Here is a 23,667-nt window from a genome sequence, read left to right on the forward strand (position 1 = left end):
GCCAATTTGACAGCTGTCAAACTCTTCAGTACCTCATCAACAGGCTTTCTCACGGAGCACTCCCAGGTCTGGGGGGGTGGCACATCAGCTCCCAAAATTAGCTCTTTATCTTCCAGTAAAATTTCTTAAACTGCCAAACCGTGAAATTAAAATCTTTTACCAAAAAGGGGGGGGGGGAAAGGGTTCACTGGACCTTAGTTAGCAGGTCCTTGCTTTCAATTATTTACAAGGAGGGGAGGCGGACTTCCTGTTTACACCTTCCCCGATCGTGCCTAATTCATAAAAATTTTCTTTACAATTCCAATTTCCGTACTACTCACGGGTTGTTACTTTAAAGTCCAATTGCTCACAAGAAGAAGTCAGCGCTCTCCGACAACGGCAGTGTGGCTTCACTCCGCAGGAGAAGCAGTCGACTCTCAGCACCGCGCCGCTCACCCCGTCCCTGTTCCAAAGCCTTTAAAAAGGCTCCTTCGCAGCTCGGGGGGGGGCGCAAATGGTGCCCGCCGAGTCACCACGCTCACAGGCTTCACCGCCTGTGATTTTGAGGGTCCCCGCGTTGCCGCAGTGGCAAGACCCGATCCTGCGGAGCCGATTCCCTCCGGAGCTCAGAGGGAATCCGCCATTAGTCGATCGCGCTAACCCAGAAGTCAGTACCTTCTTTTTCTTTACATTTCCAACATGTTTGACCCAGTTTTATACATTTTTGCTATTTGTACTGGTGTGATATACCATCTATACATCATTTTCCTATAGTTTTCTTTCAGCGGAGAACAGTCAGTAAATTCCAGATCTAACTTCTACAGCTTTTCCCAGTCCTCAAACTGTATACTGTGTCCTATATCTTGTGCCCATTTAATCATAACTGATTTGACCTCTTCATCTTTTGTTTCCCATTCTAGCAAAATACTATATGCTTTCTTCAGCAGCTTCACTTCTGTCTCTGTGGTTTCTGTTTATATAACAAGCTACATACTTGTTCATTCATGGCAGTTTGACCTTAAATTTCACTTTTAAGCAGAAACTGCAGAGCATGACTGGGTTCACCAGCGAGCTGGCAGGAAGTTCCTGGCTCCCATCAGTCTTGCCCTGAGCAGACTACATAGGGGGAAGAGAGGGTCACTGATGTTGACTTAGCAAAAGACCGTGGGGCTGTAAATGCAGGAATCCTGGTTTCAATGGCAAAGCTGTGGCTATATGGGATGCTGATAGGTGAGTAAAAGGGTCTATTTTAGGAGCTGCTACTACCCTAGGCTAGGGGATGTGGGTGGTGCTGTGGGTTAAATCACAGAGGCTAGGACTTGCTGATCAGAAGGTCACCGGTTTGAATCCCCGTGACGTGGTGAGCTCCCGTTGCTCAGTCCCTGCTCCTGCCAACCTAGCAGTTCGAAAGCATGTCAAAGTGCAAGTAGATAAACAGGTACCACTCTGGTGGGAAGGTAAACAGCGTTTCCGTGCGCTGCTCTGGTTTGCCAGAAGCGGCTTAGTCATGCTGGCCACATGACCCGGAAGCTGTATGCCAGCACCCTTGGCCAGTAAAGCGAGATGAGTGCCGCAACCCCAGAGTTGGCCACGACTGGACCTAACGGTCAGGGGTCCCTTTACCTTTACTACCCTAGGCAAATGGTGTGGGGGAGGTGGAGGTTGTGAATTCAGCAAAACTCAAAGCTTTCTCAGGATGCAGATTACGTCAGGTGGTGGATTACTTCAGGTGGTGGATTACACTTGAGCATACCTGTCAACTTTTCACTTTTCTTGTGAGGAATCCTATTTGGAATAAGGTAATTTCCCTTAAAAAGGGGGGAAAGTTGACAGCTATGCACTTGAGATGTGCTGGACAGGCACATCTCAGCTCGGTTGTCTGATGGGAATCCTGATAAGGGAGTTTGCGGGGATTGCTTTTCAATACACAACCCCCACTTACAGCTCTTCCAGACCATCTGCTTATTCAGCATCCATCCTGATTTGCTTGCACAAAGGTTAAATTGCAGAATTAAAATTGCACAGAGGTTAAATTATGCCTGGTCTTTATTGAGCATTTGTTCTGGTTTGATCGCTGGGTGTTTACACCTATTTCGTCCATTTGTTCAACCCCTCACTTTCCCATGCATTTCCCGGTTCACTTTCCAAACTGCAGAAAGTCTGGTATTTATTTAATTTTTTTAAATAAATGAAAAAAAAATCATTTGCTGCACAAGGGTGACAGAGCCCTTTAATCCACCTTGATTGCGCTAGCCTAAAATCTGGTGTGCGCTTGAACTTCTCCTGGAAATACAACATGCAGGTGCCCTTGAAAAACTTGACAGAAAGAAGGGCCACACAGATGTTGTGTTGTTTTCGGTTCTTTGTTATTCCAGCTCTGCAATTGGTATTGCAGCACACGCCCAGTGTCACAATAGACAGTCTACCTCCAAAAAACATGCAGCTCAGCTACTTTGTGCAGGAAATTTTGCTTGCATGGAGATAATCCATAGAGGGGATTTTCTGTGTTTGTTTGTGTGTGTGTGTTTATGCAGCTTCATGCACCAATGTTTATTTTGCAAAGTACCCTGGCAAAATAAAAACCTCAGTGCTTTTTGAAATATGCAAAAACGTGCAGCTTCATTCCTTTTCAAACTAGTACACCAACTCTCACAGGCATCCCACTTTGGGTGGGTGGGGAGAAGTAGGTGGTATAAATGCACAAGTTACGATGCCTTTGGCTTGTAGACCTCAGCATGCCTGAGCTCTCAGCAATTGCATCACATACACAATTTCTAAAAGCTGTCCTAAAAAACTGAAGGGAGAGGGTTCCTTTTCCTAACTCACCTGAAACACTGAGGTTATTTATTCATTTTATTTTATTTTTAAAGTTTCATTTCTACATAGAAATGCAATTTATGATCCTTGCCCTTCACCTCTCTTCCTTCCTCTTACAGTCAATATTCTGAGCGTAAGACCTTTGGAGTAGGGAGAAGTTATCTATCATCTATCTATATCTATCTATCTATCATCTATCTATCTATCTATCTATCTATCTATCTATCTATCTATCTATCATCTATCTATCTATCTATCTATCTATCTATCTATCATCTATCTATCTATCTATCTATCTATCTATCTATCTATCTATCATCTATCTATCTATCTATATCATTTATTAACACATATACATTGTATTCCATTGACGCTGCTATACATTGTATACTGGACTTGACATTCAACTTCTCTAAATCCACAAACACAAAAACATATATCACTTTCACTACACCAGTGTTGCTCTTCCTCCCGCTAGAGAAATCTCATTGGCTGACAGTATATTTCCCAACAGCTTGAGGGAAAGCGCCTTGCCTTGTCCTAGTCCAAGAATTCAGTGCCCACTTCTGCCCGCTTAAACCCCCTTACCTGTTCTCCCTTCTGCACAGGCCCTGCTGCAGCCCTTTTGTTGACGGTGCCTGAACCTCTGATTTCCATCTCGGAAGGTAGTACAGCCTTGCTCTCTGCCTCGTTGACTTTTCTGACTTCGGTGCCGGGCTACTTCCAGGTGCGATGGCGTTTTGTCACGGGCCGTCAGGTGGTGCTGATTCTCATGGCGGATAACTGCTTGGCAGGGAATGGTACCCGGTCCTGGAAGGACTATTGCAAATTCAGCATTAGGAAAACAGACAATTACAGACATCGTGCAGAATTCTCCTCTGAGGATGCTTCTCTGTTACTCAAGGATGTGAGAGCTGAGGATTCTGGGATTTACTGCATCACCTTGCTGGCATTGGACGTGATGCTGTCGGCTAACATCAGCCTAACAGTGACCAAGGGTAAGAGGGTTAGGTTCGGTCTGCACCCTAGTGTGACCCTATTGTTTTTAATAAACAATTTAATTATAATATTATTATTCTGTTTATAAGAGATTATTTAATGATTATGTTTTTATTGATAGGCCCAGGGAAATCCTGGGCAAAATGATACGTCTTTATAACATGCCTGGAGCAGACCGAGGGATGATGCTTCACCCGACCTACTCACTTTCTCACATTGTGGTTTGGTTGTCTGTCATTTCTTGTTATTAAAATAACAGCCATTATAGATATAATGCTGGAGATAACTTGATTAAGATCTGTGGTTTTTAATAAGTTAAAAGCAGCCGGGAGGCCTCCAGTGTCAAATCGGAACCACAAAACTTTGTGGTCTAACCTTAACTCTAACTCTTCCACACACCCCACACACCACAATACAATAGTTTCCTGATTAAAATCAACCCCTCCCTAGGGCTGCTGTTTTTCCTACGGAGGAAAACATACAGGTACCGTATAGATCCTTTTGAGACCCAGGTAGATGTGACACTCATCCTGCACTTTGGGATTTGGGGTGAATTTTGCAAAACAAATAACAGGCCGGGGTGGGGCAGAGCTGAGCAGAATAAAAGGTAAAGGTAAAGGGACCCCTGACCGTTAGCTCCAGTCGCGGACGACTCTGGGGTTGCGGCGCTCATCTCGCTTTACTGGCCAAGGGAGCCATCGCACAGCTTCCGGGTCATGTGGCCAGCATGACTAAGCCACTTCTGGCAAACCAGAGCAGCGCATGGAAATGCCGTTTACCTTCCTGCCAGAGCGGTACCTATTTATCTACTTGCACCTTGACGTGCTTTCGAACTGCTAGGTTGGCAGGAGCAACGGAGCTCACCCCATTGCAGGGATTCGAACCGCTGGCCTTCTGATCGGCAAAGTCCTAGGCTCTGTGGTTTAACCCACAGCGCCACCTGCGTCCCTAGAATGAAAGGAGGAGGGTGTTTTTTTAAACTTTCTGCTTCTGCTGTAATCTGACTGGAACCCCCCCCCCAACCCCATGCCAGCTATTTGTCATAGGAGGAAAGCAGGGCATGCAAATTAATGGTCTTGCCGCTGTTTGTTGCTGGCATCCGTCCACCTCAGTAGATAACGGAGTGCACCTTTAGGAGTGAAGTCAAACTGTTGGAAGGTTGCAGTTCCTCCTGTGTCTAAGAGACCAATGCGGGAGAGACATGTTTTATTGCAGCTGGGTTAGATGAAAGCGTCTGGCTGTGCTGCTGGCAGATGCACCATTGCGTTTCTTCTCTCTGTGCTCCTCCCAGCAGTCATTCCTCCTCTGGTCATTGCTATGAATACATGACGTGCCTGTCTGTCTCCACTGACCAGCAAGGCCTAATTCTGCCCACACCTTTTTTCGTTGCCATCAACCACCCTCAGCCCCACACAAGAGAGCGATGGGGAACCTTTGGCCCTCCAGAGATTGCTGGACTCCAACTCCCATCAGCCTCAGCCAGCATGGCCAGTCGTCTGGGATGATGGGAGTTGCAGCTCAGCAACTCAACCTTTGGAGGTCCTAATAATAATAGTAATAATAATAGTAGTAGTAATAATAATAATAATAATAATAATAATAATAATAATAATAATAATTATTAATACCCTGCACATCTGGCTGGCTTTCCCCAGCCACTCTGGGCGGCTTCCAACCGAATATAAAAAACAATACAGCATCAGAAATTAAAAACTTCCCTAAGCAGATGTCTTCTAAAAGTAAAATAGTTGTTTATTGTCTTGACATCTGATGGGAGGGTGTTCCACAGGGCGGGTGCCACTACCGAGAAGGCCCTCTGCCTGGTTCCATGTAAGCTCACTTCTCGCAGAGAGGGAACCGCCAGAAGGCCCTCGGAGCTGGACCTCAGTGTCCAGGTTGGATGATGGGGGTGGAGATGCTCCTTCAGGTATGCAGGACCAAGGCCATTTAGGGCTGTAAAGGTCAGCACCAACACTTTGAATTGTGCTCGGAAACATACTGGGAGGCAATGAAGATCTTTCAGGACCAGTGTTATATGGTCTCGGCAGCCACTTCATGTCACCAGTCTAGCTGCCGCTTTCTGGATTAATTGCAGTTTCCGAGTCACCTTCAAAGGTAGCCCCACATAGAGCGCATTGCAGTAGTCCAAGCGGGAGATAACCAGAGCATGCACCACTCTGGTTAGACAGTCTGCGGGCAGGTAGGGTCTCAGCCTGCGTACCACATGGAGCTGGTAAACAGCTGCCCGGGACACAGAATTGACCTGCGCCTCCATGGACTCCATGAGTCCAAAATGACTCCCATAGGCTCCCCATCCCTGATAAAAGAGTTTATATAGCAGACAGTTGAGTCAAAGCCTGCTTCTCTCCTTTCCGGAGAAAGCAAAAGCATTTGGGCATAAAAAGAAAATGTAAAGCCCCTTTCTTGTCATTTTAGCAGAAACAAACAATACCAAATACAAGGGCGTACGATTTCTAGAAGAGGAGAGAAGTGGAATGCATATCAGCAAAAGTACAGGAGCGACAGGTAAGTTCTAGGGGATGGAGAATGGATGGGGAAAGGGAAATCAGGAAGGAAACAAAGGCGATGCTGGCAGAGGGAGTGTGCAGGCATTGATTTTCCTCCCTAAAAGAAAGCTTGTGTGTCCATGATGCACGCTAGACTTAGGCTCTCTTCAACTTTTCCTTCTTTCTTTTCTGCTCACCCAGGGATGAACGCTTCAACTGATCAGGCTGAGAGTTCGTCTAACAGGCCAGTTCTGGCATCTCCCCCAAGTAAGTTCCCTTTAGCTGGGGGCTGGTCCTCCTCCACCCCAAAACCAAACATTTTGTAATAAGTAAGAGAGAAACGCCCTGGAAAGTGTGCTGTGCATTTGTTGTTGTTTAGTCGTTTAGTCGTGTCCGACTCTTCGTGACCCCATGGACCAGAGCACGCCAGGCACTCCTGTCTTCCACTGCCTCCCGCAGTTCGGTCAAACTCATGCTGGTAGCTTCGAGAACACTGTCCAGCCATCTCGTCCTCTGTCGTCCCCTTCTCCTTGTGCCCACCATCTTTCCTAACATCCGGGTCTTTTCCAGGGAGTCTTCTCTTCTCATGAGGTGGCCAAAGTATTGGAGCCTCACCTTCACGACCTGTCCTTCCAGTGAGCACTCAGGGCTGATTTCCTTAAGAATGGATAGGTTTGATCTTCTTGCAGTCCATGGGACTCTCAAGAGTCTCCTCCAGCACCATAATTCAAAAGCATCAATTCTTCGGTGATCAGCCTTCTTTATGGTCCAGCTCTCACTTCCATACATCACGCATAGTACTTGCTTAATGTGATGTTTCCTGCCTCCCGTCCCCACAAACAAATCAGAATGAAGGCTCAATAAACAGATCATCTGGAAACATCCTCTGTGCATCATATCCTACTCGGGGTGGTCTCATTGGAATGAATGAACATAACTAACTTACTTCAGTCCATTAGTTTGAATGGGTCTACTCTGAGTAAGGACTACAGATGGCTAATGGTGCATCTTGGTTTGAGAAGCAGTTGCTTTTGCACAGTGCAAATTGGTTTAGCTCTTGTGTCCGCCAGCAAGCTACTACTGCTCTTCTCAAAGCACAACAGCGATTGGCTGACTGTTACAGCTCTATTTGGTTTTTGGAGGGCAAAGGTCCACAGTGGGGACCCTCCTTTGTACCCACGGAGTCTCCCCACACAATTTAAAACCCTGAAAGTGCAGGTCTTTAAAAAGATGGGAGCGCAGTGCAGAAAACTCAGCGATAGCTCTGCCGCTTGGACTCTCTGCCGTAGCTGAGGAAATGACTGCTGCTTGTTCCAGAGAGAGTAGTGTGTGGAAGCAACTCAGGATTGCTTCCTTTTCCTCTTGTTGTTCCCACTGGCATGCTTGGTGAAGTAAGAACTCACTTGCTTGCTCTTCTAAGCAGTGGCAGGGAGACCAGGACCAAGCAACTGCCATCTAGCTGCAATGTGAGGGGTTTCCACTCAGATTCTTGGAGAGAGCACTTCTGGGAGGGATCATTCCAAGGTTCCCAGGATCTTCATCCAAGCACTGTTGGGCAGGTATCTTTGTTTCCACCCCACGTTTTGAGAACTTGCATCTCAAAATGTTCCCAACACTTCCTTTGATTACTATTCCCATGCATCTGAGTAAGGGAATGTTCAGGGATGGAGGAGAAGATATATTGTTTGATTATAGCCTTTCCACCTTGTGTAAACAAGTTCATAATTTAGCAGAGTAACATTCCCCTTTTAAAACTTGCAGCAGATGCGTTAGCTCAGGCTCACTAAAGCCTCCACAATAACTGTTCTGGTATGTCCCCCTTATTCCCTCATAAAAGATAAGATTTATACTTCTATAAAAGTATAAAAAAGAGTTTACTCACTCTCTGTTCACAATCAGATCCCAGAAGGCAGACTTAGCTTAGAAAAGTAGCATACACCTGGAAACTATTTCATAAGGAGACAGTTCCTTTGTCCTCTCTTGGCTGGAGGCCAAGAGAGCATCTTTGGCTAAACAGATGTTGCTTCTTCGATGCATGTAGTCAAAGAGAGAGAGATGGCTGCCCTGCCTTGTGCTTTTGTCGTTACCTGCACAGGTGAGACCACACCCACCTCTAGTCACATGCAGAGGAAGTCTGTCCCAGCCCAGAATGAAACAGGAAGTTTACCTGGTGGCTGGACAAACAGTCATCTCTGTGTGTAAACATGTTCACTCTAGGAATGTTGTACTTGACTGCTCTTGTGTTTCACATCCCACACTGAGCTCTGAGCAAAACATTAGAGAAGAACGGTGTCTGTCTCTCTCCTGCAGTGAACGTGGGCGCTTCTGTGTCTTTCACAAAGGCAGCAAGTGACAGTGACTCTACGGTCTCCAACATCATTCATTTGAGCTTAGCGGCCTTGATTGTCTGTCTCCTTGGCCTGATCATAGCAGAGGTAAGTGTCTTTCCCCTGCGTTTATACCCTAGGCATTCATATACTGTTTCACAGAATCATAGATTTGGAAGGATCCACAGGCAACAAAAAGGTAAGGGACCCCTGGATGGTTAAGTCCAGTCAAGGGCGACTATGGCGTTGTGGCGCTCATCTCGCTTTCAGGCCAAGGGAGCTGGCGTTTGTCCACAGACAGCTTTCTGGGTCATGTGGCCAGCAAAACTAAGCTATGGTTACCAGACGTCCCTGTTTCCGGGGACAGTCCCCGGATATACAGATCTGTCCCCGGACAAAATCTGTCCCCAGACTTCACTTAATGTCCCTGGATTTATATTTTATGTGTTGTAGATTTATTAGTAGGGAATGAATAATGTGTGATTGGTTCAACGGCACAAGGCACATCATATGGGGACTTCTGGCTAGGCAAAATGGCGGATGCTATGGCAGCGAGCAGTTCCTGAAGCCAGCCAAAGCCAACTGTGCTACCAGGCTGTCTCTGGGCTGCTGAGACTGCCACTGCTGCCACCATTGCAGAGGGGGAACCAGGGATGCCCAGCATGTCAACTGGGGGAACTGCTGACCGCCCTCATAACCCAAATCGAGCCAGGAGCGAGAGCACCCGGTCACTGGCCGACTGCTCAGTGGCACTCCAGGGCCAGTAAAACCCCTGGAGCCGACGCAGGGAGAAGAAGGAGAGGAGAAGGAGAAGGAAGAGAGAGAAAGAGGAAGGAGAAAAAAGAGGGGAGCCCCAACCTTGCTGCGTCACTGAGGATGAGAGATAGGAGAGTACCGGGAGGGCAAGGACATGTGGCCGAGCCCAGGCCTGACCTGAGCCTACTCCATGGTGGTTAGCACTCCAAGAGAGTAGGTTGGGGCCCAGAGGAAGGCCACCTGACAGAGGAGACCACAAAAGAGAGGATATTACTTCTCAAATAAAAAAAAACTTAAAAACAAACAAACTATTTATCTCTTATATATATATAAAAGTGTCCCCAGATTCTTTGGAAAAAAATCTGGTAACCTTAGACTAAACCTGGCGTGATGGGACACCATGATGGAAACCAGACCGCATGGAAATGCCATTTACCTTCCCACTGCAGCGGTACCTATTTATCTACTTGCGCTGGCATGCTTTCGAACCGCTAGGCTGGCAGAAGCTGGGACAGAGCGATGGAAGCTTACCCCGTCACTAGGGATTCGAACTGCTGACCTTCTGCTCGGCAAGCCCAAGAGGCTCAGTGGTTTAGACCACAGCGCCACCTGCGTTCCACTGCAATGCAGGCATCTTTTGCCCAACGTGGGGCTCAAACCCACAGCCTTAAGATTAAGAATCTCATGCTCTACTGACTGAACTACAGTATTTTTTGCTCTATAAGGCTCACTTTTTCCCTCCTAAAAAGTAAGGGGAAATGTGTGTGCGTCTTATGGAGCGAATGCAGGCTGCACAGCTATCCCAGAAGCCAGAACAGCAAGAGGGATTGCTGCTTTCACTGCGCAGTGATCCCTCTTGCTGTTCTGGCATCTGAGATTCAGAATATTTTTTTTCCTGTTTTCCTCCTCCAAAAACTAGGTGCGTCTTGTGGTCTGGTGCGTCTTATAGAGAGAGAAATATGGTATCCCCCACTTGCAGTGGGAAGCTTAAGGCAATCTTTAGAAACTGTTTCTGAGGGGACACAAAATTCTGGAAGCATCCATGGGCTGTAGTGTTAAAAAGATGTACAGTGGTACCTCTGGTTAAGAACTTAATTCATTCTGGAGGTCCGTTCTTAACCTGAAACTGTTCTTAACCTGAGGTAACACTTTAGCTAATGGGGCCTCCTGCTGCCGCCGCACAATTTCTGTTCTCATCCTGATTTCTCATCCTAAAGTTCTTAACCTGAGGTATTATTTCTGGGTTAGCAGAGTCTGTAACCTCAAGCATCTGTAACCTGAAGTGCCTGTAACCCGAGGTACCACTGTACATGAAAATGTACAATGAGCAAGTGTTATTAGGCTTCCAGGCTGTGCTTAATTAGCTACGCAGCAGATCCACACAGGCAACTGGTTATGAGCACTGCTAATTCCAAATAGATTATTTCAGAGCTATCTTGCCAACCTCCCGTCAAACGTACAGCTTTGAATTAAATAAATGTGAATACAGTGGTACCTTGGGTTAAGAACTTAATTCATTCCGGAGGTCCATACTTAACCTGAAACTGTTCTTAACCTGAAGCACCACTTTAGCTAATGGGGCCTCCTGCTGCTGCCACGCCACCGGAGCACGATTTCTGTTCTCATCCTAAAGCAAAGTTCTTATCCTGAAGCACTATTTCTGGGTTAGCAGAGTCTGTAACCTGAAGCATATGTAACCTGAGGTACCACAAGGCAGTGCTCCAAGACCGTGCCTTCAAACCATCTAGTGGCCAGCCAAGTCAGAAACTTCTCTTTCTTTCCACAGCATGTTTCCTTCACGTCCTTCAGCGAGAGACACTCAGCAACCAGGGATGGAAGTGGAGCCAAACTGTATCGAGAGAGGATGGAGTGCCCCTTTCCTTCTACGCCAGGCAACATCTCCCTGCTTCTGCAGATGCCAAGTTCAGATAATCTAAGAGAGCCATATTATTCCATTGTTCACTGATCATCTACAGGCCTTCTTTACAATATGAGATTTCTGTTGCCTCTTCATCTACTGAAGCACTTATGTGATTATAGTTGGGTTTATATATGAGAGGCTAAGGCTGCGATCTTATACTCAGATGAGCAGGTGCTACTGAAATAATAGAAGTACAAATACAAAACGGGGTGTCGTATTTCTGGGTAAAGATTTATAGAATCAGCCTGCAGGTGTCTCGGTTAGGTTTCTGTTTGTGCCACTGGTGCAGTGCTTGGAGTCACAAGACTCTGTTTACATTCCAGAGATTCCAGACTGTTGGAAGTCTCACGGGAGATGGGTGTTGATATTACTGGTTCCCTGTTTCTTTGTACCAGTTGCCTCTCTGCTTTCACAGAGAGAGGATGTATATTCTTTTCTGTCTGCGTAATTAGAAATAAAACTCTTAGCAATGTAGCTCATATTTCTCGTCCTTCTCCTGCTTGGATACTAAAGCCCTAAATGGCCTCGGTCCTGTATACCTGAAGGAGCGTCTCCACCCCCATCGTTCAGCCCGGACACTGAGATCCAGTGCCGAGGGCCTTCTGGCGGTTCCCTCATTGCGAGAAGTAAGGTTACAGGGAACCAGGCAGAGGGCCTTCTCGGTAGTGGCACCTGCCCTGTGGAACACCCTCCCAGCAGATGTCAAGGCAATAAACAACTATTTTACTTTTAAAAGACAGCTGAAGGCAGCCCTCTTTAGGGAAGTTTTTAATGTCTAATGCTGTATTGTTTTTAATATTCAGTTGGAAGCCGCCCAGAGTGGCTGGGGAAACCCAGCCAGATGCGCAGGGTATAAATAATAAATTATTATTATTATTACTCTGCGTAATGGGGGAACGTGCCTGGAGCCTCATCAAAGGCTCAGGTCACGAACCACCGTCGGAGGACTTGACCGGAGGAGTAGCTCGGTCGAACGCAAGTTCCGACAGTCTCGTCATCAGGAAATGTCCTTAGGAGATGTTTGCCCAACAGCCAGCAACGTTAAAGCAGCCTTCCCCAACTTGATGCCCCACAGATGTTGTTGGACTGGAACTCCCATCATCCCTGATATGCACAGAGCTGCGGACCCACAGCTGTTCCGAAAAGCCGTCAAGCAGAGAGAAAGATGTTAGATTGTCAGTTGCCTCTGCTGTTTAGCAGCCAGATGGGAAAAGTTTGATCTGTGCAGTATTGTTGCTGTGGGAATGTTCTGGGGTGCAGGAGAGGATATATTGATTAATTATATCCTTATCCAACTTGTGCTAACAAGTTCCCAAAATATCAGCAGAGTTTATAGACATTCCCCTTTAAGTTCGCAACGGTAACGTGTGCACAGGTTCGCTAGAACCTCTATAACAATTACTCTGGTAATTTCCCCTTTGTTCCCTCTTAAAATACAAGACACAACACAGTCTTTATAAAAGTATAAAAGAGTTTACTCACGTTCTGTTCACAACATGATCCCAGAAGGCAGACAGGCTTAAAAAGTTACATACACTTAGAATCTATTTTGTTGCAAGATAGACCTTATCTCCTCTCTTGGCTGAGAGCATCTTTAGATGCTTCCTCATCAAAGGAAAATGGCAGAGAGAGAGAGATGGCTGCCTGCCCTGTGCTTTTGTCATTACCTGCACAGGTGAGGCCACACCCACCTCTGGTCACATGCGGAGGAAGTCCGTCCCCAGGAAGTTTACCTGCTTGCTGGACAGACATCCCTCCCCATGTTCTAACAGGTACACTCTAGGAATGTTGTCATTGACTGCTCCTGTGTTTACATCCCACAGTTGCAACCAGGAATCTTACACAGTACTTCTGTACCAAGGCCTGCGGCTAGCTTGAGCTGGGTATAAACCAGCAATGTGATTTTTCAGCCACAGTTTACTACACTGTTGAGAACAGGTGTTGCTGGCACCTGTCTGTCTCGAGAGACAATGGAGCATGCCTCCAGGGGTGAAGTCAAACGGCTGCATTAGCAGCACCAGAGAAACCTTCCATTCTGTGCAAGCCTGGGCAGTGTCTGTATGGAGTTTCTGGGCTGCCTAGATGACAAGACCCCCACTCTTAGCCTCACTGATGTGGTCCAAAGGAAAGCAGAGCAAGACATTTGGCACCAGCTTGGCTGCAGGAGTTGCTGGAAGGAGAGAGCTGAGTAAAACAAAAAAGGACCCCTGGATGGTAAAGTCCAGTCAAAGGGGACTGTGGGGTTGTGGTGCTCATCACGCCAAGGGAGCTGGTGTTTGTCCACAGACAGCTTTCCGGGTCATGTGACCAGCATGACTAAACCGCTTCTGGTGCAACACAACACCTTGACGGAAACCAGAGCGCATGGAAACGCCGTTTACCTTCCCGCTGCAACGGTACCTATTTATCTACTTGCCCTGGCATGCTTTCAACCTGCTAGGCTGGCAGGAGCTGCGACAGAGCAACAGGAGCTCACCCTCCCGAGGGGATTCGAACCACTGACCTTCTGATTGGCAAGCCCAAGAGGCTCAGTGGTTTAGACTACAGCGCCACCCGGCTCTCTTTTAGAGAGCTGGGTGCAGGGTGGGGATCAAAGGTGGACAAATCACCTCAGAAGGAGCCCAAGGTGTCCCTCACCAGAAGCATCAACCCTCCTCTAACACCCCATACACCCCAAGATCCAAGTAACAAGATCCATACACCCCAAGATCCAGTTGTAATGCCTTGTTGGGCATGAGATCTTCTTTTTTCAACTGCATGCATTTCTGTGGTTACTGTATGTTAGATCGAAAATGTCTAAGGAAACCTACAATTGAAGGAAAGAGCCATCTTCTTATGCATTCATAAAGGTAAAGGTAAAGGTACCCCTGCCCGTACGGGCCAGTCTTGCCAGATTCTAGGGTTGTGCGCTCATCTCACTCTATAGGCTGGGAGCCAGCGCTGTCCGCAGACACTTCCGGGTCACGTGGCCAGCGTGACAAGCTGCATCTGGCGAGCCAGCGCAGCACACTGAACACCGTTTACCTTCCCGCTGGTAAGCGGTCCCTATTTATCTACTTGCACCCGGGGGTCCTTTCGAACTGCTTGGTTGGCAGGCGTTGGGACCGAACGACGGGAGCGCACCCCGCCGCGGGGATTCGAACCGCCAACCATGCGATCGGCAAGTCCTAGGCGCTGAGGTTTTACCCACAGCACCACCCGCGTCCCCTTATGCATTCATAGGCAATCCAAAATGCCTAACACAGGAGCAGCCGGTGGCGGTGTTGCTTGCAATGGAGCAAGATGCTCACATAGCTCTGAGCTCTGCACCTCATGAAGGCTTTTTATTTTTCAGAAAACCTTTTCCCCAAATGTGCACTAGCACAAGCTACTCTAAATCAGTAGAGTAATTAACCAGGCAGAGGGCCTTCTCGGTAGTGGCACCTGCCCTGTGGAACGCCCTCCCATCAGATGTCAAGGAAATAAACAACTATCTGACTTTTAGAAGACATCCAAAGGCAGCCCTGTATAGGGAAGTTTTTAATATTCTGTTGGGAGCCGCCCAGGGTGGCTGGGGAAACCCAGCCAGATGGGCGGGGTAGAAATAATAAATGATGATGATTGCAAAATAGAAATAAAAATAAAAAAATCTATGAAAAGCCCCCAATGAAAACAGAGTGTTGGCATTTTGCAATTTTATTATAAAGTAAGATAAGACAAGAAAAATTCAACAGCAACATTTAAAATAATAATAATAATAAGATTGCTAACACTGTAATTACAATGTGGGAGTACGTCCAGGACACACCACCTGCAGGGAAAGAAAAAGAAAAGTGGGGTTCAGTAGGTTATTTCTCCTACATATATTAATAGTGAACTCATTATCTGGGTGTGGATCCATATTAACCAAAAGCAGCATCCATTCATAAGGAGGTGTTTATCAGAAGGCTGGAGAAACACCAAGGTTTGCCTAAGTGTTTCCCCTTTGCTTTCGCTTTCCCTGGCTGTTATGTACTGAGTTGAATAGGATCCAAAATGTAGCAGTCTGATTGGTCCTAGAACAATAGGATCCAAAATGCAGCAGTCTGATTGGTCCACAGGAGCCACCCAATCCAGCTCCAGATGGAAGTGAATCCACAACCTGATTGGCCTACAGGAGAATTCCGGAATTAGCCAATCACGTGCAGCCCATTGTGTAAATAATGTATATAAAGCAGACATTCTGGGGGAACTTTCATTCCTCCTCACCACTATGAGCTGAATAAAGAGCATGAAATCCACTCTCGACTCCGAGTATATTTCACTGGCATATTTCCCCTTTCCACCTCACTTCTAGGCAGCTTTTGTTTCCTTTTTTTTACATCTCCGTGCCCCAAATTCCGTCTTTTGTGGGTAAAAGCAGAGCCAGCTGAACACGGCTCTTGCCCTTTCACTCTAGACCTTTAGAGGAAGTGATTAATTTCACTGAGTGTCTGTGTCCAAACAGTCACAATGCTGGAAAGTTCAAAACAAACATTGTGCAAACGTCCAGGTTTAGAGCTCCATCTTAGAAACAATGGGCTGTTTGGGGCATGCCTTAGACCAGGGTTAGCCAGCATAGCCATAGCCAGGATTTTTGTTAGAGGAGACAGGTCTTGGTTAGGGGGAGCAGGGCAGAACCGACGTGATTGGTCAGTTAAGTATTTCTATTGTTTTACTTGATCTAGGGGGGCAGCTGCCCCCCTGCCCCCCTTGGCTACGCCCGTTGTAGCCGGCATGGTGCCCTCAAGATGTTGTCAGACTCTAGCTCCCATCAGACATCATGGCCAGTGGTCAGGAATGATGGGAGCTGAAGTCCAACAACATCAGAGCGGCTGCCACATTCACAGCCCCCAGTGGCGTAGCGTGGGTTGTCAGCACCCGGGGCAAGGCAAGTAATTTGCGCCCCCTAACCCGTGGATTTTAGCACTCGAGTACGAGCGCGCCCCCCCCAGATGTTGCGCCCGGCCCCCCTGCACCCCCCACGCTACGCCACTGGGGCTGGGGGCGAGCGAAGGAGCCAAGGACCCCCCCAAAGGCTCAGCAGGAATTTATTAAATTTATTATTTGCGGAGCCCCCGCGGGCCGAGGCAGCCGAAGCCCCCTCCCCTCGGGCGCCTCCCCGCCCCCTCCTCTCCTTGGGTGGACCTCCAGATCCCGGCTTGGCGAGCGCCTCTCCTCCTCCCGGCTGGGTCCGGGGGCTTCCAGCCGTGCTCCGTCCTCCCCCCCCCCCCGCTGAGACTTGCGCTGAGAGCCGGAGCCAGCGGCGCCCCCTTCTGCCGGGAGACCCTCGCCCGCCCGCCGGCTTCCTCTCGGAGGGTTTTGGGGAGCGCAGGGCGCGGCGAGGCCCCTCGGAGCTCTCCTCCCTCCCAGTCGGCAGAAGCAGCCGCCACCTGTGGCTGGGCCGAGGGGATGCCGGCGGCGTCGGGGTGCGGAGGCTGCCCGTGCCCGGCCAGGCGTTAGTGGCGGCGTCGGCGGGGGGGGGGGGGCGCACTAGGGCGCAAGGCTGGCGGTGGCGGCGGGGAGCCCGGCGGAGGAAGGAACTTGTCCCTTCCCTCTGGATTCGCGCCCCCCCAGATGTTGCGCCCGGTGCGGCTGGCACCCCTGGCACCCCCCACGCTACGCCACTGACAGCCCCTGATTTAGAGCTTTAGACTTGCATCCATTGTAGCACTCAGGCAGTTGTTCCATCAGCACAAGGACCTACTTTTGCACAGCGGGACTTTTGTCCCTCTTCTCCCCTTGTGTGTCCCCCTGTAGCAACATACACCCTAGAAGTGTAACCACATTCAATGTGCTTTTTAGTATCGTATAAAAACCACCATCAGCCAGATGGAGCCATTTTCCCCTCCAGTCTTCCTTAGGCCTGTCTAGCGAAAGGCAAGATCTCCTGCTGATTTGTAATACAGTGGTACCTCTGGTTACGAACTTAATTCGTTCCGGGGGTCCGTTCTTAACCTGAAACTGTTCTTAACCTGAGCTACCACTTTAGCTAATGGGGCCTCCTGCTGTCGCCGTGCGATTTCTGTTCTCATCCTGAGGTAAAGTTCTTAACCCGAGGCACTACTTCCGAGTTAGCGGAGTCTGTAACCCGAAGTGTTTGTAACCTGAGGTGTTTGTAACCTGAGGTACCACTGTATTTGCTTAGAGAAACAAATTTTCTTAACGACTTGTAAGCTACTTTAGCATTACAGAGTTGCACTTTTCAGGAACTTCACCAAAGGCAGTACAGTGGTACCTCGGGTTACATACGCTTCAGGTTACATACCTTTTAGGTTATAGACTCCGCTAACCCAGAACTATTACCTCGGGTTAAGAACTTTGCTTCAGGATGAGAACAGAAATCGTGCAGCGGCAGCAGGAGGCCCCATTAGCTAAAGTGGTGCTTCAGGTTAAGAACAGTTTCAGGTTAAGAACATACCTCCGGAACAAATTAAGTACTTAACCCAAGGTACCACTGTATAGGAAGAACGTAAGGTACAGAGCCCTAGCTAAGGGCCATGGATCAGTGCCCTCTTTCGGCTAGAATTGCTTGAATTGTTGGCCTCTGTCTGACTCGAGAGACAATGGAGTGCGCTTCTGGGGGTGAAGTCAAACTGCTGCATTTGCAGCTCCAAAGTGACCTCCCCTGGATGCAAGCCTGGGCAGCATGTATGGAGGTCCTGAACTGCTCAGACGACAAGACTCCCCTCTCAACATCCCTGATGTGACCCAAAGGAAAGCAGAGCGATACGTTTGGCACCTGCTTGGCTGCAGGAGCTGCTGGAAGGAGGCGTACAAGGAGCCATCCAACCATCTTAAGGACCCCACTGCGGATTTGTGTAGGGTTTAGTCCTTTGTCTTGCCTTCTCACAAAGATATCCCACAAGGCAGTGGAGGTTTAGGATCAGAACTTTCCTTCTCCTAGATGGGCTCTTTTCCCAGGTTGATAAGGGCCGGATTAAGACTAATTAAAAGTTTTTGGTGCTCTATAGATATCTAATTCAAAATATAAATAACAATAAACTGTAAAAGTGTAAAACATTAATCTCTATTTCTTCTTCTTTGCCTCCTTTTTCATTTATTGTGGAGCCTATTTTTAGTCAAAACTGGTTCAGCTGTACAGTAGTACCTCGGGTTAAGAACTTAATTCATTCCAGAGGTCTGTTCTTAACCTGAAACTGTTCTTAACCTGAAGCACCACTTTAGCTAATGGGGTCTCCCGCTGCCGCCGCGCCGCCAGAGCACAATTTCTGTTCTCACCCTGAAGCAAAGTTCTTAACCCGAGGTAATATTTCTGGGTTAGCAGAGTGTAACCTGAAGCGTCTGTAACCTGAAGCGTATGTACCCCGAGGTACCACTGTACTTAAAAGTTTTTCGTGCCCCTATAGTAGATATCTAATTCAAAATATAAATAACAAAAAAACCGTAAAAATGTAAAACATTAATCTCTAGTATTTCTTCCTCTTCTTCGTCGTCGTCTTCGTCTCCTTTTTCATTTATTGTGGGAGACTTCTTTTGGTCAAACCTGGTTCAGCTATACCATATGGTCCATGGTAAATCCGGCAATGGAAAATTTATGTGGTTTCCCCTTCCCTTTCCCCCCTTAGTGTTGCTTATTTTGCTTAATGGTTAATCCAGCCCCACCTGCCCCATATAACGATTGTGGATCTACAACAAATGAGCAAGTGCTTTTGACTTCCAACTGTTTTTTAACAATTATAGCACCGCGGAGTCTACACAGACTCCACATCCTCTTATAGCAGAGGTGCGGCACCTAAAAACTTACCTGACACGGTGACATTGATCCAGGCCACACATTTTCCAGAAATGGTGAGAAGCTTATAGATCCTGCCAGCATCTTTGCTTACGTTGTATATATGAAAAGTCCCCGCTGTCACGGAAACATTCTCTTTGAAGTCCTTATGGTATGGCTTGCAGACTCCATCACTAAACTGGCACAAAATGTACCATTTGGAATCTGTGTTGTTCCAAATGCAGGTGTCGAAATAAGGTTCTGAAGGAACTGAATCATTAGCAAATTTCACTGTTATTGTCTCCCCTTTTTGCACAGATTTTGAAGTACGATTAAGGCAATTCTCACCACCTGTCAGGGATGGAACCAGAAAGAAGTTTAGTTTCAAATATTATCTCCAGCAGTATCATATATTCCTTCCAGTTTGAGCTAGTGTACCCAGGTATTTTTCCCAGTAGTGATGTATGGAAGTGAGATATGGACCATAAAGAAGGCTGACAAGCACTGCCTCCCCCCAGCCCTGCCCTGCCCTGCCCCAAATCCTGGGAACAGCATTACAATTCAGATATGGCTAACTCCAAGTGGGCAGAATGCTGTTGCGCTCACATTCTGCGAGGCAACTGGTTGCCCACTAACAGAAACATGGCCCTTGGGCCTGATTTAGTAACGCTCTTCCTATTTCAAAAAATAATTTTATAGTGGTAAAGGTAAAGGTAAAGGTAAAGGGACCCCTGAACATTAGGTCTAGTTGTGACCGACTCTGGGATTCTGGCGCTCATCTCGCTTTATTGGCCGAGGGAGCCGGCGTACAGCTTCTGGGTCATGTGGCCAGCATGACTAAGCCGCTTCTGGCGAACCAGAGTAGCGCATGGAAATGTCGTTTACCTTCCCACCAGAGCGGTACCTATTTATCTACTTCACTTTGACATGCTTTCGAACTGCTAGGTTGGCAGGAGCAGGGACCGAGCAACGGGAGCTCACCCCGTCGCGGGGATTCGAACCGCCGACCTTCTGATCAGCAAGTCCTAGGCTCTGGTTTAACCCACAGTGCCACCTGCGTCCCATCTTTACAGTGGTACCTTGGGTTAATTCGTTCTGGAGGTCTGTTCTTAACCTGAAACTGAGATACCACTTTAGCTAATGGGGCCTCCTGCTGCCGCCGCGCCACCGGCACACGATTTCCATTCTCATCCTGAAGCAAAGTTCTTAACCTGAGGTACTATTTCTGGGTTAGCGGAGTCTGTAACCTGAAGCGTATGTAACATGAGGTACCGCTGTATACTTCCATTTTAGCAGAGCTTCTTTCCTTACAAGGTGGCTGCAGGTTATGCTTGCGTGACTGTCCCCTTCCACTGTACAAGCATCTCTCTGTGGCCTTTCTGCTCTATACTTCCTCAAAAACACAAGCCCATCGGTAGGGCTTTCCTGCAAGCATGATCGCCGAAGGAAGACTCCGGTGTACACAAAATGGGAGAAAAATTCAGCACAGCCTTAGAGGGTAGCCAAATAAATCTCCTTGCTGTGTTCGTGGTGCTCCAAAGCCTAGATGTGGTAACACAGCTGTCCCTGGCACATGATTGCACCAAGGGTCGTCATGCATATTTCTAGAATTCTCAGGAAGCTTAGTTGTAGATCATCTGTGTTAAATGCAGAAGACACCCAGGTTCTCTCTCTGAGATCTCAAAAGAAACAGGTAGCAAGAGATGGGAGAGACTCTCTGCCCCACTGCCACCTGACAACCTGGAGAACTACTTTCAGTTAGAATTCAGAGTATTGCTAGACAGGGATGGGGAAGAAATTTGACTCAGTTGACATTGAAAGGTGAATCAACCTCATTCACATTTCCTAAAACAATATGAGAATGGAAACACAACCTTCCTTCAAAAACCTCACTTCTCTAAAATTTGCAAGGCAGCTCTCTAGTCAAGCAGTGTGTACAAAAGAGTATAGTTGGAATAAAGCTGCACATAGTCCCCAATATAGCGTACAAAAATGCACTACCTTTGGCTAAATGGTCTTGCAAAAATCTGTATATCGGGGGAAATGTGTATATTTGCATACAAACACAAAACCTGATGAATTTTCATGAGGACTTAACAAAATTGCACACTGATCTGGAACGAGAGAACTGAAGATTGGAATAAGGAGAAACCGAGAAACCAAAAACGACAGATTTGTCCATCTCTGTTGCAAGACCGAAGGCAATTATTATTATTTAAATTTCTATACCGCCCTTCATCCAAGGATCACAGGGCAGTTTGCAAAAACCCACATGCAAAGGGAGAGTGAAACAACCAGCTTCTTTGGGGTTGATTTCTATTGCAAGAGAACCTGAGAAAACGCTAGTCTGACCTTGTAAAAAGCAGCTCCCTGTGTTTTTAGGAAAGGACTTTTGTTGGTTTCTGAAACTCTAATTTCATATTCATACTCACTCATTGGCTCATATCCACAGGCATTTGAGGAGAGGAAATGGGCAGCAAGCAAGGTGAGTGAAAAGCCACAGGAATATCTACTGCTGAGCAGCATGGCATGACTCTTCAGTGGTGCAGGAGCCATCAGAATATCTGGAACAATTCAGACTATAAATAAGATTATTGTAATACACATTGAGAACCAAAAGCGGCTTGTGGTGTGTGTGTGTGTGTGTGTGTGTGTGTGTGTGAGAGAGAGAGAGAGAGAGAGAGAGAGAGAGAGAGAGAGAGAGAGAGAGAGTCTATACTTCCATCCTGGCTAGATCTGGGTGGTACTTAAATAGATGACAGAGAATTGCCAGTTGTTTGGAATGCCAGCAAAATTGGTGTCTTACAAAGATATCTTTTAAGAAGCACCCCCATAATACTCGCGTTCTGGGAAATTGCTTTTTTAAAAAAGGCATAGCTGTTAATAATTGAAAGAAAATGTTTTGTTTTGTTTTGTTTTTTACTGCCAAAATAGAATTAAGAACCAGTTATCTTTCATTTCTTTCCCAGCAAGTACAGCAGCTTCAGTTTCGCTTAGGGCGATCCAGCAAGATCCTCAAAATCTTCTCCAATACATGGAGAAGTAACATAGATGGAAACTGGAAACCCAGGAAAATAAAAGTACCACCATCAACCCGTTTTCGCTCCCCACGCCTTGTCAAGAAATTTGGCAGAATATGATTTGATTCCAAGCTCTGCCCAGGACATTTTTAGTCACATATGCTTACTGAATAATTCAATTTCCCACTATAATTTGAATCAGCAAAGCAAAAGATCTACAAATCCTTTCCCTCCCGCAAGTTATCTCCTCACCTGCCTTCTGAAATATAGGCACACACGAAACCTCTGAGACTCTCCGACAAAACCTTCCCACTTCTCTGAGATCCTGTGAGGGAAGAACCAGCTCTCAAACTGTAGACTCAGAGGGCCAGCGCTGCGTTTTATTCATGCACAAAAATAGCCCACAGGAAAACCAACTACATTGCTCAAGAGATGAAAACATGCAGGGGCCGTCGCCTGCAAATCTCTAAGATGGTGCAGCAAGGCTTGCGTGACACAGCATCCCTGCTACTGAAAACCACCACTTCAGCAATTTGCGCTATCACAGATACAGGAAACCACAACAAAGCGAGCATCATTGAAAACCCCCGTCTCCCAGGCCACTTGCTATCACCGCTACAGGATTCTTCTAAAGCATGTGAAGACATGTCTTCCTGCCAGTGCATTAATTACCATCTCACCTTGATTTTCCAATTTGATCATTTCTTCCCCAATGGGACGAAATCAATGGCCACCTGCCATTCATGCTTTAGCTGAGATTCCTGTATTGCAGGGGTTGGGCTAGATGACCCCCAGGATCTCTACAAGTCTATGAGTGTATGATAATGGGTTGGCTCCAGATCCCTTGCCAAAGGGCTCCCTCACAACCTCCTAGAGTGGATTTGCATGGCTGGAACCCTTCCTTGCCTGGATGAAGAACACAAGAGGGGTGAATGAGAGTTGGTAGAAACTAGTCTATGGCCTTGGCCATGTTCATTGACTTCCATCATGGCCTCCAGCCCTGACCATCAATAAGCTACCTTTGAAGGTGACTCGGAAACTACAACTAATCCAGAATGCGGCAGCTAGACTGGTGACTGGGAACAGCCACCGAGACCATATAACACCGGTCCTGAAAGAACTTCATTGCCTCCCAGTACGTTTCCGAGCGCAATTCAAAGTGTTGGTGCTGACCTTTAAAGCCCTAAATGGCCTTTGCCCAATATATCTGAAGGAGCGTCTCCACCCCCATCGTCCAGCTTTGAGGGCCTTCTAGTGGTTCCCTCCCTGCAAGAAGTGAGGTTACAGGGAAGGCTCCAGTACTTTGGGCACCTCATGAGAAGAGAAGACTCCCTGGAAAAGACCCTGATGTTGGGAAAGATGGAGGGCACAAGGAGAAGGGGACGACAGAGGATGAGATAGTTGGACAGTGTTCTGGAAGCTCCCTGCATGAGTCTGACCAAACTGCGGGAGGCAGTAGAAGACAGAAGTGCCTGGTGTGCTCTGGTCCATGGGGTCACAGAGTCGGACACGACTAAACGACTAAACAAAATCTATCTATCTATCTATCTATCTATCTATCTATCTATCTATCTATCATCTATCTATCTATCTATCTATATCTATCTAT

At 47.2% G+C, this 23,667-nt stretch overlaps 1 protein-coding gene and 1 long non-coding RNA gene across 2 annotated transcripts; one reads left to right on the top strand and one right to left on the bottom strand.

Annotated features, from left to right (window-relative positions):
• The first annotated feature begins 1,088 nt into the window (after positions 1–1,088).
• On the top strand, positions 1,089–11,780 carry LOC308581064 (uncharacterized protein). Its single transcript, XM_081183517.1, has 6 exons — positions 1,089–1,209; positions 3,405–3,794; positions 6,232–6,321; positions 6,504–6,569; positions 8,613–8,737; positions 11,172–11,780. Exons 1-6 carry the CDS (start codon positions 1,176–1,178, stop codon positions 11,349–11,351), a joined length of 885 nt encoding a protein of 294 aa, XP_081039643.1. The 5' UTR covers positions 1,089–1,175; the 3' UTR covers positions 11,352–11,780.
• A 3,185-nt stretch (positions 11,781–14,965) lies between these two features.
• On the bottom strand, positions 14,966–22,444 carry LOC308581282. The gene is made up of 4 exons (XR_014004923.1): positions 22,311–22,444; positions 21,471–21,602; positions 19,072–19,389; positions 14,966–15,096 (listed from the first exon to the last, which is right to left on the bottom strand). It is a non-coding gene; the product is annotated as an uncharacterized lncRNA (long non-coding RNA).
• Between the last annotated feature and the right edge of the window lie 1,223 nt (positions 22,445–23,667).

Source organism: Podarcis bocagei (genome assembly GCF_964188305.1).
Source record: "Podarcis bocagei genome assembly, chromosome: 2".
Taxonomy (NCBI): Eukaryota; Metazoa; Chordata; class Lepidosauria; order Squamata; family Lacertidae; genus Podarcis; species Podarcis bocagei.

Excerpts from the sequence above, each read along its gene's own strand:
- LOC308581064 (XM_081183517.1), top strand. The coding sequence starts at position 1,176 with ATGGCAAAGCTGTGGCTATATGGGATGCTGATAG. Across the intron at positions 3,795-6,231 it reads CAGCCTAACAGTGACCAAGG|CAGAAACAAACAATACCAAA; the intron begins GTAAGAGGGTTA and ends TTGTCATTTTAG. Across the intron at positions 6,322-6,503 it reads CAAAAGTACAGGAGCGACAG|GGATGAACGCTTCAACTGAT; the intron begins GTAAGTTCTAGG and ends CTGCTCACCCAG.